Genomic DNA, 16,104 nt, shown 5'->3' on the forward strand with positions numbered 1-16,104 from the left:
AATTTAAGAACTTCTAAAAATCACAATCCAGAAACCGGATTATGTGAATCAAAAGAAAAAGAATCAGGGCCTAAATTTGCTTTAAAATAGCTTGAGATTTCCTATCTTATATACTACAATTTCAAAGTATTTTTATAAATTTGTAATAAACATATAAATCATTAATGATCACATCATTCAAAACTGCAATTATAACTTTCTACATTGGAACATATATAATTGATTTCACCTAGCACAAATCTAGCCAACGTTGTTAAGTTATTAAATATTTTGGGATAACGATTGGGTTACATGTATATGAGATATATATAAAACCATTGAAAAATTATAATAGATATGCGATTGATCAATATGAAATGTGATTTTTAAGTCCTGGAAATAACATTTCAAACCATTATCCTTTTCTGAAAAATTGTGAGAGAATTATATGGTCTATATATTAATTTTAATATTATTTGGGATTTGAAGTATTTCAAAATTGAGTGGATTTCATAGCCTCAATTAATTCTCAAAAAGTTGGTGCTTTCTGTGCAGATCTGATCGAGTTATTAAAAACTAGAGCCACTTTCGACCTATATATTAATTCCCCCTCTCAATTATATATTTGACTTCTGTCTCATAGCGCATCACTCAACTAATTAATGTTCGAATTTTTTTTTGGTCCAAATGAAAATTGAATGATTCCGATTTTCAACTTGGGATTTGAGTTTCAAAGAGTGTTTTGCAACAACCTCAAAGACAGCACGCCAAGCGGGAAATTCTTCTGACATGAAGGTTTTGCTTGGGGTGAGGGCACTTGATAGGTTCTCGCATACACTTGGCTATATATGTAGCGAGCAGGGGAACTAAGAAGAATATATAGCTCATGGTCATGCAATGACGAGTTTGGCGGCTAGCTCTATCATTTGTCTCTAATTAGCTTATCAGTTATGCAAAAAAAATAAATCTAATTATTTTAGAGTTGTTTTTATTGTGTTCGTTTTTATGCATTACCTTTTAAATCGCTAATTAAGAACACAAATTAATATACAAATTTTACCCATAATAACTTTTAGTTTTATTGCGTTGTTCATTTTCCACGGATGAACCGTAGAGTAAATGATGGGTGATCGTACGTCTGGGCTTGGTACTGCCACAAATGATTGGCTGCTTGTTGTGGCGTCCGCGAGCTAGCAACCTTACAGCTTTATCCATAAAATAGCGAAAGCGTATCTAGTGCCACAACTTAATTTGCCAACTAGACTAGTTCATCATACCGTTGATTGGTTTCTCTATAATGTGATCTCACTGTCTCGGAGTACTCCTGGTATTTTTCTTTCAACCGGTCAAAGAAAGTGCATATATTCAAATTTAATTAAAATTTTGTTCAGATTTTGAATTTATCTCGATGAGATTTTGCTCAAGATAGAGGCCGGTTAGCTCTTCGCTGGCACTCCTCAATTAGGTTTTGAAGAGAGGGCAAGGAGAAAAATGAAAAAACCGTGGTTCCTATCGCTATCTTGCATACTACGGCAACCGTGTGGCGCAGGGCGTATACAGGACGTGACAGCGATGATTCCCCGTGGTGGGGGGACAAGGTGTTCGATCGTTCGGTACATGCCTGCCTCGATCGACGTTGATATTTCACAGGGGAACGGAATTAGACAAAGTCCTCAAGTACATTCTCTTCTTAATTATAAACTAGGGCATATGCATATGCATATGCATGAGTACGTCCCTAATTCCATTTGTGCATTAAAAAGGTTCAGCACCTAGACGGCAAAATTAATTAGTCAACAATCTGCAAGCCTCGATGGCGATCTCTGCACGTACTTTTCGTTGGTAATTAAAGGGTAGCGCCCGAATTAATATATACTTATAGGGTTTGCTTGCACGAAGCTCGCGTTCCATTCTGATGATAATTCTGAGGGAAAACAAGTGAATGTTTGGTAGCTGGTGAAAGCGACCTTTCGAGATCGTCTGTCGCCACAGGCCACCTAGTGGCGTCGTGTTGCCTGTATGTGTCGTGTCCGTGACAGAATACTAATGATACAGATGATGACGAGCTTAAGATTTGGCACAGTATACAGTTGGTACCATATATGCTTTCAAACGGAAGGATAAAAAGATCAAAAGAGTAGAGTCTTGTGTAAACAGCATGCTAGAATAATAGCAGACAGCTAGAAGAGTTCTGCTTGATAAATTGTTTGTCCTTAATGACTAATGCACTTGTGTGTACTTAAGTGAAACAATCATGGATATCATCGGACGTTTGTAATGGCCCTCATAATGTCTAATCGATCTTCAGGAAAATGATGGATATGCTGTACCTTTTGTACTAGAAGCAGTACGCAATGTACTATACAATAATTATGGTGATTGCAATTCTGTGTTAGTGTTCTGGAAGCTCTCAGAGCTACAGAACCAAATTATAATTACATTGCCCAGCCCAACTGCCGGGAACAAATTAAGCTGTTGCTAAACTTCCTTTTTACTAACTGCATGAACCTGTAGAAAGCTTTTGCTCACCTAACACTTGTCATTAGCTTGTGCCAGGTTAACAACTCTGCACACACACATCTGCACTGCTGCTGATGTGGCGCCTGTTTTGTTTGTAGCGTTGTCGCAGCGTGCCTTGGCCTGGATGCACGGCGAGATCCTTCGCCTATAGCCACCGGCTGATAATTGCGCATCTATACTACTATAATATATCGCCCACGGTCACGGGCGTGTTCTAGTTTCTGAGGGCCATATGGCCGGGAGAATCCAATGTGTGAATATATGCTGGTTAACATATAGCTTTCCAGTAAGCAAATCATAGTGCAGGAGAAGGGAGCTGTGTGATCGCTGTGGCTTCTTCTGTAGGCCGTTTTGGTGTTTTGCTCATGAAAACTTCAGAAACAATTCCAGCCGTGGGTGCACAGCTGGTGTTGGGTTTGTACCAGGTAGGGGTCTGTCTGGACGAGCGGCTGGAATAAATTAGTAGAATATACCATGCCTTTGCCGTGTAGGTAGATGTAGCAAAGCAACATAGCTAGTGTAGAGCGCTCAGGTACAGAACTATTACATGTTGACTAGGAAAATGTACTGTGGCACTGTATAGGATAGTTGCTCTGCATGCTCAGACAAACTATTTGGAATGTATGTCTTTGGAAAAAAAAGAATAAAAATGAAAGCAATCATACTTAGAGCTGTCTACCATCAAACAACTAATTCAACCTTGACATTATTTGAGCAAAAGTGGGCTAAACTGCTTAATGCAAATCTAGATTCTATGTACCAGGAGCCAACTAAGCAATAATTTTGTCCGAGACAAAAGGCTAATAATCCTTGCGAATCAAGGTGCGCATCCAACAAGTGGAAAGGAACCGCAGTAGCTGAGATCAGCTTGTCCTGGAAACATGGCAGCAATGTAATTGTCAATTATTACATTTCTTCGACGATATGATTTGAGTAGCCACACTGAAAGAGTCTAGAATCCTCAACTTCTAGTGTTGATAATTTAGTAGTAGATAAACAACCAGATCATGGTCGATAGATCACAGCACCACAATCATTAACGTACACACACTATAGGTCGTTCCGTCTTAGATAACAGGGGGCGACTCAAACCGTCAGACGTTTTCCCCCATACACAAATATTCCCAAACTTAGCAGTAGAACATGACACGTTTGACATTTTCCTTCAGATCAGGAAGCGGCCTTACAGCAACATTCCCAGCAGGCTTAGTGCTGCGTACACCAGGAAGGGGGCCACCGCCACGGGTATGGGCACCGCTCGCCATCGACCCACTATCTGAAGTATCCGGCTCCATGTAAAATCGAGCTCGAAATGCCGCGAGATGGGCATAATATGCAGGAGGAACTGCAGAAATCAAATCCATTGTAAGAATATGTAGCCACACCGAGGGACCAAGGGGTTAACGTTTTCTAATCAGGTTAAATAGAGGAGTCATCTGCTTACCGATTGATACAGAACGGGTGCACCTTGCATAGCTGCAATAATAGGGTTACAGGGACAATGGTTAGCTTACTAGTCTTGTAATAATGTACTCCTAAATAGCAATATATAATGACATGAAAGAAAATTACGTGTAGCACAAGTTGTTTGTCAGAGTTTGCAAACCATCAGCAGTGAACTTGTTCTCATCCCACAGAACATGATAATGTGCAGGGCGACTTGTTCCCTAAAAATAGCATAAAGTAAAATCAAGTCCATTACATCTTGTAAAAGAATGTTTTTTTTGTTGCGGAGAAGTAATATTTGTAAGTGCAGAAAAGCTGACCTGAATGCCCGCATGGCTACACAGGTAGAAATCAAACTCAGTAGGATGGCATATCTTTGAATCAACCACGGTGCCTGAAATCAGATGAACATAAAGAAATTAAATTCAGGTAAAGAAATGAGGTGTCAATCATAGGGTTAACAAGATATACAAAATAACTAAAATTACAGGAAGGCGACAAATTACCTGGTAGTATATTTCCACTTCTGTCAACAGTGCGCTGGTCCTTGTGGTTATTAGCGAACAGCCTTGTGTGATGACGCTTCTGGACCACCACAAAGGTAACGGGTGGCTGATAATCGGCTTCCAAAGATGCACATGCCTAGTTTTTATTGAACTGTTAGTCGGGGACTAGAGAGATAACTTCATGGTGAGAAGAAAAGTAGATAAATTAAAATCACCTTTCTAATGGCATCAAGCTCATAAAACAGAACCTGATAAAACTGTCCTTCACTGACACCATCCCTGAAATGAGAGATGTTAAATATGTGGAAAAACAGTACCAACTGAATATGCAGTTGTGCACAAATGAAGAAAATTACCTGTAAAATATAATCCTCTGGGGTTTCTGTCCAGTTGCCCTCTTGAAAGAAATGAGAAGCTCTCTGCATATTTAACTAATAGAATTTATATATGTACTACTACCAAGAAATATTCAGGTTCAATGCGAACTAGGACATATATACCTGATCATTCCACCACTTACAGTTCCTCTTTGAGGATCTTTCCATACTTTAAAAAGATCCTGTATCAATTCCTGACGATGGGCCTGTGCACTCACTAATCCGGCATATTTGGTGACCTCAGGCCAGTCTTGAGAAGCAACAACCTGCATGAAGCATGAAATCACCAAAAACAATCAGAAGGCAACGCAAGACATAAAAAAGGTCATTGTTCTATCATATGATAATAAAGAGACACGGTATGCGTAACATTGAAAAGCTATGCACTTACAGCTGCAATGGAAGGGCTAGAATCTTCTCCAGGATGGGGATGTGTAACATCAGCACCAAAAATGATCGTTGGCCTATCACTCACAAGGGGAATCCTCCTTGTCAAAGCATCAACAAGTACTGTATTTCTTCCTCCCACCTATAAATTAAAGGAATATAAATTACTACAAAATAAAGGTAAAAAACTACAAAATCGGGCAAAAATAATTGGTAGAACATTTCCGAACCTTAACATTGATTTTAAGGGCAACGTTTGCTAAATACTGTTTGCTCATCTTAAAAACATGCTTCGTAAGACAGCATTGCGAGACCAATCCAAGATCAGTCTCACATATCCTTTTGAGATCGCCTGAGGATTGACAAGCATATTAATAAAGACTTTTTTATCAGATAACAATCAAGTGTTGTTTTGAAATAAAAAGGCATACCATAAAGAGAACCATTATTGTCAGGCAATATTGCAATCAGCAGGTCAAGCTCCCCGCCCTGTGGTTTCAGTATATTCATGGCCTCTTGATAGCGTGCCTTGAGCGCTCTTTCCACATGTTCAGGTCTTGCAGTCACTAGAGGAACCACAGGATCAATTGAGAAGTCCTACAACGAGAGGATATGAAGCATGTGAAAGGATGTTATGGTCCAAGAATATACAGAGTCAAATAGCAACACTGAAAGAGATGTCTGGAGGCACCATTAGATGGAAGAAAAACTTACCATCCCAGATATTTGGCACATAATAGCAAGCTCGCGACAGAAACTCCTAGCAGCATTATCTTGGACATGACGAGAAAAATTGATGCATGTCCAGTTGTTAACTCTACCACCATTGACCATTTTCTGCAACAAGCACATTAAAGAAAACTAATTGTCGCAACTGTACGCAATTATAGTTGGGAGACATCTTGAAAGACGGCAAAGCAACAGTTATTGAAGAACAGAAGAAAACCAATTTTTTTATTGGAAAAGAAAAAAAGGATAGCCTAATACTGTTTTTAGGGGATGCTTCGTATAGGTTTGTTTTCTAATAACTCACTTCTAAAACCATACCTTATTCATCATATTCCATTGGCCAATTCTTGGCAAGACATCCTTCTCTCTGCCACTATCGTGGTACTTAAGCTGCAAAGAATATTAGTCAAATATTGAGGCATAACATACAAAAGGCATGAGATATTGACAAATGTCAGCCATGTCTTGAACTTTGATCTTACCCAGGGGGGTGGTAGAACACGAGCTTCAACAGATGCAAGTCGCTCATCGATCCTTATGCCAAACTCCTGTGCATATGGATCCTGATGGTATGCATTGTGATGCACAGTCTGGTCATCAAAGACAAAACAATAAAATTATAAAACTTAGAAGCCGATTCTGATGTTCCAATAGGGAACCCGATTAATGGTTATACATCCAAGTAACACAAATAGATGGTGAGCTACATTTGAAATGTGTTTTGGCATAACAATTGACATGAATCAAACCACCTTAATATGTAAAAACATATAGAAACAGTTTAAATCCAAAATTAAAATATAACGAGGACTCAACTGTGGGTACAATAGCAAAGCATTGGATATTTGAGTAAGAACTAAAAAAACTTGTTTTAGAGTTCAGACCCACAAAAAATTGAAATAAGGAAACCACAAAACCTTTACAAATAAAGGGCTTGCCAATACATAAGGCAATACAAACTCTAGATACAATAACAAGTGTTTATACATACTCAAATACTCAGTCCAAAAAGAGTAGATAAAAATTTTACATGATATTGGAAGAACTTATATGCATGGCCTAAAATGCATATGGCTTAATAAAGAAATAGATCACCAAGGCATGAAACAATGAAATAGCACAGTTTTATAGTACAACAATGTTATAGGGCAGTTGGAAGTAATCTGCCAACAAAATGCACCCATAATTACCTGCAAAATGTCCAGCTCACGCTCTTGAGGGCGCTGGCAGGTCACTTTAAGAAGAGCAGTTATCTGCTTCTCATTTAGTCTTTTTGAGTAACGCTGTCCCTCCACAATCTTACAGACCTGAAAGTTAAGAGTGATATGAAACACTTTTCTGATATCATAAAGGTGCCTATAGCATTTCTGACCTTAATGGGTGTTGAACAAAAGGAGGCTTCATACTTCATAAAGATGGCATTTTAGGACACTAACCTCCATTGGTAGATAATTTGGCCTTTGTTGATTGCCCACTTGCAAGCAAGGCAAAGTTGTGTGCTTAATGTTAAATCCATATGTCTCCTGGAAGTATTGCACCACCGTCTTCACAGTACCATGATTATCAATGGGAAAACTATACAGGACAAACCAAGCAAGTGAAATCAGCAAATTATCCAATCAGACACACATCTGCAACCACATGATAGAGAGGCTTCAGATATGAGCAAAGCAGACTACGTACGACAGCTCTCGTGTTGCTTGCGAGGTAAGGCCAGAAATGCGATACTTCCTGCGCATATTGCCTCTATGTGTGACCTCAACCTTTACACCCCTTAGGGCCTTCTTGATCTGACCAATGGGACAGTAAGGAAGCATGTAAAGCAAACACAGAGAACACAAATATACAAATAAAGTAGTCAATAGGATAACCTAACCTTCACACGATCAGCATCAGATAATGGTCTAACTGAGATGTCTCTGTTCAAAAGCTGTGCAACAAAGTCAATCACAGGTAGAGGCTCAATGAATGCTGTCGATGACATATCTGCAGGACAAAATATCAGGTTACCCCCCAGATGCAAGAGAAAAGAGATGTGGTTTGATGATCTTTACCAATATATGACAATGTACACACATTCTAGATGATTATCAACCATAACCAGTGACAGATAAATATTGAATACAACATCTAAGATTCAAGGTTTCCAAATACAAGTGATTCCTAATATTGGCTGCTATTGTACCATAACATTAGATTATGATAATTTGCTTTGCAACCAACAAGCTCAATTAATCGAAATTTGTAATTTATGTAGATAACTTCCACAGATGTGCATGTAATTTATGCAGCTTAGATAAACTTTCTTACTATCAGCCTACAACAGAAAGTGGTGTAAGTAGGAAAAATACTAGGAAATGAAATATTAAAAAAGAATTAGCAGTTAAGAGTTCCATGTATCATAGAAATCTCCTAAGTTATTGTTTCCAAAACACAAATGATATTTATCAATAGTCAGTCAAATAGATCATTCAATGAGAACACAGACCTACAGGTTAGTCTAAAGGGGGCAAAAAAAAGTAGCTATTCTAAATTATAAGGAATTATTATTTTTCTTCGAGTAGTAACATGGAACATGAAAACGAGGACTTGGAATCTGACCAATATTCAGAGAAAGTCCCATCTGCGTGGGTCGTATGCTTTGGTAAAAACCACGCCAACTTTCCAGGCCCTCGCCAAGTTGTTGGCGCCTTCCTAAGTTAGGCGAATAAAATGACCTTGCAACTGGAGAGTACCTACATATAAAAAATATAGAAATGTTCAAAAGCTTGCTAACATGATAATGATATAGCAACAAATGGCAGGGTAAATTTACCTTGCAGTAGGCAATTCACGTAGAACAATGTCAAGAACTTGAAGAGCTTCTTGAGGAGCATCCGCTTGCCTTCCAGCTAAAAACATGGCTAAATGGTGGAGATCAGCGCGTGCAGCAAATTTGATCACGACCTTAAATGGTCTCTCACGCCTGAAGACAAGCAGATGAATCATTGGAAGATGAATTTATCAAATTGTTGAATGTTGATATGTCCAGAGAGTACCTCTGTGCACCTTGCCCAACAGCAAGGCTCTCTTCCTCATCCTGCAGAATAACGTCAAAGGTCCTAGAAGTAAATGGTAATGGACCAGCTGTGTATAAGCTCTTCCTTCCATCATAGACTGGAAGACGGCCACCCAAATGAGACTGCCTATATTGTGTTACAATTTCTCCAATGACAGCACGATTGACACCACGTGAAGGAACCTCAGGAGTTATAGACACCTGAAAGCATGTTAAATGAAAGCTCATGAAAAACAACAAAAGTTACAAAGCTTCATATGTATAAGTATAACAAGGCGACACATAAACAAGATCTTACATCATACTGGTGAAGGTCTTTGTCAGGCAATTCAGCAAAGAAATGGTTGGCTTTCACGATGCACCTATCACCAAATGTACCCTTGCCAGGGCGCATTGGAAATCTCACTGATTTGCTCGATGGTGGTGCTGGTTGAATGGCCTGGCTAGTGGGGCTTTGACCCTGGATGGCAAGTTCCTGAAACTGATGTTGGACTTCTTCGCTGCTGGCCTCAACAGGCAGCGAAGATGGGCCAGTTCTTGATGGTGATGGTGCAACCACCGTAGCTTGGTACTGGTCTTGTGAGGCTTGGTGCAGCTCGGGAACTGTTCTTGATGGACTGGCAGGAACTCCATGTCCACCACTGCCACTCCTGTGTTGTGGCATTCCTCCTTGCCGTTGGACACCACGGCCATAGTACTCATGTGCTTGATATTCAACCGGACCACCACCTGGTTGATGTGATGTTGGCCCTCCACGACCCTGGTAACGTCCACCACGTCCCTGGTGTTGTCCACCACCACGACCAGCTTGTTGAGCATATTGAGGATTGGCAGGTTGCCAACCACCACCTCCATGCTGTTGAGCTCTCTCAGGTCGCTGTGAAGGACCCCGTCCAGGAGCTCCAGTGGCTTGTTGAGTTCCAGAACTTTCCCCAGCATTACGGGGTTCAGTTTTTTTCTTTCTCATCATGGCTAAAGCTGCAATGCAAGGTGCAGTTATAGCTTTAGTATTATTATTATCATAGGCTAATACAAATCTAAAGAGTGATGGAGGCCCAAGGCACAAAATCAAGTGCATAACAGATAAGAAAGTAGAATGACCAGGCAAATACTATAATAAATAGAAAGAGGGAAATCCATCATTGCCATACAATCGAAGATACTACATCTGCCACATCGAATGACCTGAATTACAACATGGTTTATAATCTTTCAGGCAACGGCGGTACAGCACATAATATTACATAGTCTTTGCCACCATATTAATGATACTATCTTTGTTATGTCCCCAAATACCCCCAAAAATTCAAAGTATCTTTACAAAGTGCAGCTGCTCCCAGATTCATGCATTAAAAGAAAAAGAGGAGTTACAAGCAACAAGATAAACTTTTTTCTTTTTCCACATGAGATGCAGTGATCGACAGTAGTCAATACTCAGGTCAGCATGCTAAAAAGTCGGAGAAAGTGAGCGAGAATCATTGTGAATACTGAATAGGACGAAATTCGACAAGGTAATTAAACAAGTCACATCATCCTAATTCCCTTGACAATGTTAGAAAGCCACACAAATATGACATGTGTGATCAAGTGGGAGTAATTTTGCTAAAGAAGAAAAGTAAATAATAGGGAAATGGGAGAGATGGGAACTTGGAAATCCCTTGACAATGTTAGAAAGCCACAAACAAATATGACATGCGTGATCAAGTGGGAGTAATTTTGCTAAAGAAGAAAAGTAAATAATAGGGAAATGGGAGAGATGGGAACTTGGAAATGAAATGGAAGTTTAATGAGCAATGTAGTGGAAGTAATTTTGCTGAGGAAGAAAAGTAAATAATAGGGAAATGCAAAAGAAAAGAAAAATAAATGGGTGCAGCATCATCTTGCATCTTAAACACTCATTAGGTTTTCCACTTTCAGACCATGCCAGCATCATCTTGCATGTAAGTACTATGTTTATACAAAGTATTAGGTTTTCCACTTTCAGACCACGCCAGCATCATCTTGCATGTAAGTACTATGTTTATACAGAGTATTAGGTTTTCCATTTTCAGACCACGCCAGCATCATCTTGTATCTTGCATCTTAACTTAAGTACTATGTTTATATATATCGGATGGATTGCATATATGGTTGCTTATCCAGCATCATCTTTCTTTGCATCCTAAATACTATGTTTAACGAAGTATATATCAGATGGATTGCATATATGGTTGCTTATCCAGCATCATCTTTGCATCCTAAATACTATGTTTAACGAAGGATTAGGTATATATCAGAAGGATTGCATTGATTAGGTTCTTTTCCAAATAAATACTATGTTTAACGAAGGATTAGGTATATATCGGAAGGATTGCATTGATTAGGTTCTTTTCCAAATAAATACTACAGATCGTGTATAACAATCTGCATTGTAAACATCGAGGTAAATCAGGTAGCAATAGCACAGAACAACATCGCATCAACCAACAAACAAAGGAAATCAGGTAGCAATAGCATAGAACAACATCGCATCAACCAACAAACAAATTACAGGATATTGCAGATCAACCCCAACACTAACACGTCTCACTCACGCGGGGCACCTACCTCGGGGCACCTACCTTACAAATCGAGACGGATGGCCCAACAGGGATTGCTGGGTAGGGGAACGATTAGAGCGCTGGAACCGGTGACTCTCCCCCTTCGTCGGCGCCGGCGCCGGCGCAAGAGCCGGTGCGGACGAGCGCGGGCACGACGCGGCGCGCCGGGCCGATGGAGGAAGACGGGCGGCGGCGGCGGGCGAGCGCCTAGCGGTAGCGGAGCCGAGGAAGGAGGTGGCGGCTGCGGGGGGGGGTCGAGGTCTCGGTGCGGGTGCGGGTGCGCGTGCGCGGCGAAGGGGACTAGGGGTAGGGGAGGCGAGGGGCGAGCGAACCGGGGTGAGGACGAGGGTGACGGGAGAGCGGTTTTGGGCGAGGTCGGTCGTGCACTCGTGGGCTGCGGGTGGAGACACTTTTATCCTTTCTGCTTTATTTTCGTGTCAATCTTCTCCCTGTTTTCCTCCGTATTTTAAGGAGTCTGAAAAACCGAATGGTAATTGATAAGGAGAAACATCCGTTTTATAATCTTAATTGTCCTAAATAGATTTCTAAGAGCACCAGCAGATTAGCGATAATCTATACCCAAAATTTAATTTTTTTAGTTTCCTAACCTAAATAGGGAGTGAAAAAGCTCAAAGATAGCCTAATTTTAATCCCAAAATTAAGAGTGGATCTTTTGTTAAACTACCAATAGAAATTTCTGTTTTTTTCATTCCACACTCAGCATGCTCCCAACATAAATTTTCAGCGCTCGCACACGTACCAGAGATTGAGAGTCGCTCTCACCCTCAAAATCCACGGGGAAGGAGAGAGAAACACACCAACTAGAGATGGAGAGTTGCTCTCTTACCTTTAAATCCACATAGCAAAATATATGGGGATAGAAAATCCAAAACTAGTGCAGTGCTTTTTGGATCTGTTGGATCGGATTGGATCGGATTTTTTCACTGAAAACTCTCGAAATCAATTTTGGGAATAAAATAGGATGATTGTTGGTGATAATAATCCCTTGAATTTGTTCGCTTCTACACCCTCGTATTTCAAAATAAATACATCTATCGAAAAGGTTATTCTAGTTAAACTCTTCTAGTACTTCTTGTATGAAAGTTAGACCCAACAATGGATCGGAGGGTATGTATGATAGATACTACCAAAAATTTATATTTTTGTTAAGACTTATCAAATTTTGATTTGGTATTAAGAGCGAAACGTCCTTGAATTTTTAAACACTTTAATAGCGGAAGTTGAGTGTTTTAACTATATCTAGTCTATTATCTTAAAAAAAGGTAAAATTGAAAACTTCAAGGACTAAAACGTGCATAGGTACTTGGTATAACATTGAGCCACGATGCTAGTAAAGCACGATTTTAGACTGTTATTTTCGCTGTTTTATTAGACTGTTTGTTCCACGCGTTTAAACATATGTTTTCCCAAAAATATTTTCTTCCTTTCCATTATTTAGATAACTCGTTAATAAACTGTTTGCTAAGCCTATTTAATAAGTAATAATTTATCTTTATAATAAGTAGAGAATCCGCTCTCAAACTTGACCTAAACGTTGCTGTGGAAGCCGACAGTGTAGCCTTTCAAGTCTATAAGGACAACAAGTCCATGGTCAAGAGCTTTCGGAGGATAAAACCAGTCACTCCAGCATCGTATAGAAGCGAATGCGACGTATACAAGTTTGAAGTACAAACATGAAAATCTCAAGACCACAACTGCCATGTACTGTTGTACTAACACGTACTACTTCAAGTCATCCAGTACGTAGTGGTACTTTTTTATGGATGGTTTTTACTCCTGGTTAAACTTTTTTTGAGGCCTCGTAGAAGATATACTTTTCTTGAGATGTGCAAGTCAATCTGCACATGTTAGACTAGTCTATCTGTTTATGCAACCGGTTTGATCTATGCACAAGGAAGAACAAGCAATCGCCAGGTTTACTGGTAAACCGTCCATACATATAGACAGCTGCTTCTAGTAGATTTGGTTGTGTTATAATAATCGTTGTTAAAGGAAATGCGTACTAGGAGCAGTACACATATAATGTAGGGAAAAATAAAAGGAAAATGGAGTACACATCGAAAGATGCCAAGTGGGGAGTGGGCCGGCCCGCTGACGCCTTCCTACATGTCAGCAGCTAGCCAGTGGGCCAGAGGCGGCTTCGGCCCACTGATGGAAAAAAAAAACCTGGACCGCTAAAGCCTCGAAACGTGTCACGTGGGGCCCACCTGCAAGGCCCCCCACCGCGCGCACCTGGTGCGGCACCCACGACCTGGCCCGCGGGGCCCTTCCTCGGTCAGTGTGGCTTCCGTTAAACAAGATCGCGCGGGCCCCACCAACCTCCGTGGCTATTTCGGTTTCACGTGGATTAGAAACAAGCTTTGTCTTCCCACTGGTTATTCCACTATTATTGTCCTTGGCTTATCTGCCAAATCGCGAGTCAAATTTCCTGCTCACCTGTCGTATTTGGTACATTTCATTTTTCCTAATCCTTCTCATCGAAGTTGCAAGCATATTGTTCATCTGTCAAATTCGTTCTCCTGTTCATTGATTTGATTGGCTAATGTTCTGGCAGTGCGAAGGTTTGCTGGACTCACCGAGAGAACGCCAGAACGGCAGCATGTCGACACTCCCGGTCCAGATTAACCCAGCTCCGCCGATCGAACATTCGACGGCAGAAGAGCCTGTGCTAGCAATCATTATCCCTAACCTGATCGATCAGCCGATCCTCTCAATCCGTCTCCCGGCCCAGGCCGCCCCCCTAATTTGGCCGTATCCCGGTGCACGTCAAATCAAGATCAAGAACGACAAAAGGGGGAGCTGCATCCACCAGCGACAGGGGAACAGGTTGGAAAACAACTGCTTTGTTACAACATGCACGGGAGACTATTTAGTAACTGTAGCACTAACACCAACCGCAACAGTCTAATGGGCATCTCACGTACGTACAGTTCGATCGACAGGCAAAAACTGTGTTCACAGAAGCAAAGAAGGGAAGAAGAATCAAATAGGAAGAAGAAGAACTGAAGAAGCGAGGATCGAGGAAGAAACAGCGATCGCGATCGGAGAGGCAACTAAAAGCGGGAATGCGTGCGTACCTTGATGGGAGTAGTACCCGTTGTCCAACTGGAAGGCCATGTGCAAGAAGCTTCGACACCGCGGTCAAAGCCGCAGCGCAAAGGAGCTAGCCCCTGATCACTTCGTCGATCGATTGAGATATATATGATATATCCCGCAGACAAAGAGTGGAAACTTTCTCCTTTTGCTTCCTAGGGACGGACGACGAATCAGGAGGAGGAGAACAAAGAAATAATTGGAGGAGGTGGAGGCGAGAGAGAGAGGGGTGCGTCCTTATAGATAAAGAACCGGTGTTTGATTTGGCGGTGGGTGTGGTGGCCGCTCGCGCGCGAGAAAGCGACACCGGGGGAATCGGCGATGGTGTATGTGTAGTATTGGCGGACGACGCAGCAGCAACGCACGGTCGCTACCTGCAAACCAGATTGCTATCTAATCTAGCTATTATCTCGCTGCTGGTGAAGTGGTGGCAATGGACTTAATGGTGAGGCACCACACGCACTGTTCGGAAACAGGGAGGCCATTGGCACCCATTTGCAGCTGTGCCTTAGCTAGCTAGCTTGCCCTGCAGATTATATTGTGGCTAATGAAGTAGCTTGATTCGGCCATGCTTTCTGCTCCTGCTAGCAAGATCAAACTGGCGATGATTAATGTTATTAGCCGGGAGTTGTCTAGCTAGGACAGTGCGTTGCCTTCGGGGTTAATTAGGAGGTGACAATGACATGTGGGGCCCTGGACGGGAGGAAGGCCAATTCCAGTACAGTAGCCCGGTACTCCATGTCACTATATATCAGGGTCGTTGTGAGTGGTTTCGAGCCTCGAATATGTGATATAGTACGCAGGAAAGAGACGGATCACTGGATTGACGCTTTATGTGGCTCTGCCGCTTCGCGCCACCAATTGGTTGTTTTCAGAGGCAAGTGGCCAGTTTGGTTTGGTGCTTATCCTTTTGCAACTAAACAATTACGGAGACCTTAATTCCATGGCCTATCTATACGACTATACTGTATCTGCTTTACATATTCAGGGGTTTGTTTAACGCATAGAGCGCCTAGCTAGTCACACGCCACAATGGCCGTGCACAAAAGCATCGGTTAATTTCCGGCAATCGCATGCAAAGGCAAAGGAGGTTAGGGGGAGGAAAGCGAGCATTAAGCCATTAATTCCCCTGTGATTGTTGTGCCCTGTTTCGTGATCAAGTAGCAATGAGACGGGAATATGCCGTGCACTCGTGCAACCCTCGGCTTTTGCACCTACTCGAGAACAATTAAGAAAAGGCAAGTGTCTGTCTGGAGGCACTAGTAGATAGCGTACTCGTTGCGTGCGCAGGTGTAAAGCGCAACGGAGACCAATCTGGGTGTGCGAGCGAGCGGCAGCGACTGCGAGGCAGCATCAGGATCGCAGAGTTACAAGTTGCAAAGTTGCAAGGCCTTTCCGAGCTCCGGCGG

The 16,104-nt window shown here is 41.5% G+C and overlaps 1 protein-coding gene across 3 annotated transcripts; it reads right to left on the minus strand.

The window, feature by feature from the left end:
- Positions 1-3,337: 3,337 nt before the first annotated feature.
- LOC127761912 (protein argonaute 1A) lies at positions 3,338-14,903 on the minus strand. 3 transcript variants are annotated; one of them, XM_052286244.1, is made up of 23 exons: positions 14,680-14,903; positions 9,301-9,980; positions 8,983-9,203; positions 8,760-8,909; positions 8,546-8,679; positions 7,821-7,930; positions 7,628-7,734; positions 7,381-7,519; positions 7,135-7,251; positions 6,427-6,534; positions 6,263-6,334; positions 5,930-6,052; positions 5,647-5,812; positions 5,446-5,567; positions 5,220-5,357; positions 4,952-5,094; positions 4,808-4,870; positions 4,667-4,730; positions 4,452-4,587; positions 4,266-4,339; positions 4,072-4,166; positions 3,944-3,975; positions 3,338-3,844 (listed from the first exon to the last, which is right to left on the minus strand). In XM_052286244.1, exons 1-23 carry the CDS (start codon positions 14,717-14,719, stop codon positions 3,630-3,632), a joined length of 3,249 nt encoding a protein of 1,082 aa, XP_052142204.1. In that variant the 5' UTR covers positions 14,720-14,903; the 3' UTR covers positions 3,338-3,629. The 3 variants fall into 3 exon arrangements, with proteins under 3 accessions (XP_052142204.1, XP_052142205.1, XP_052142206.1); XM_052286245.1 differs by lacking the exon at positions 14,680-14,903 and adding an exon at positions 11,603-11,960; XM_052286246.1 differs by lacking the exon at positions 14,680-14,903 and adding an exon at positions 11,589-11,960.
- Between the last annotated feature and the right edge of the window lie 1,201 nt (positions 14,904-16,104).

Source organism: Oryza glaberrima, chromosome 2, assembly GCF_000147395.1.
Source record: "Oryza glaberrima chromosome 2, OglaRS2, whole genome shotgun sequence".
Classification (NCBI taxonomy): domain Eukaryota; kingdom Viridiplantae; phylum Streptophyta; class Magnoliopsida; order Poales; family Poaceae; genus Oryza; species Oryza glaberrima.

Bases quoted from the DNA above. Each gene is read 5' to 3' on its own strand.
- LOC127761912 (XM_052286244.1), bottom strand. From the start codon at position 14,719: ATGGCCTTCCAGTTGGACAACGGGTACTACTCCCATCAAG. The intron at 8,910-8,982 runs GTACTCTCTGGA...GCTTGTCTTCAG, and splicing joins GTTGGGCAAGGTGCACAGAG to GCGTGAGAGACCATTTAAGG. The intron at 5,095-5,219 runs GTAAGTGCATAG...TGCTTCATGCAG, and splicing joins CTAGCCCTTCCATTGCAGCT to GTTGTTGCTTCTCAAGACTG.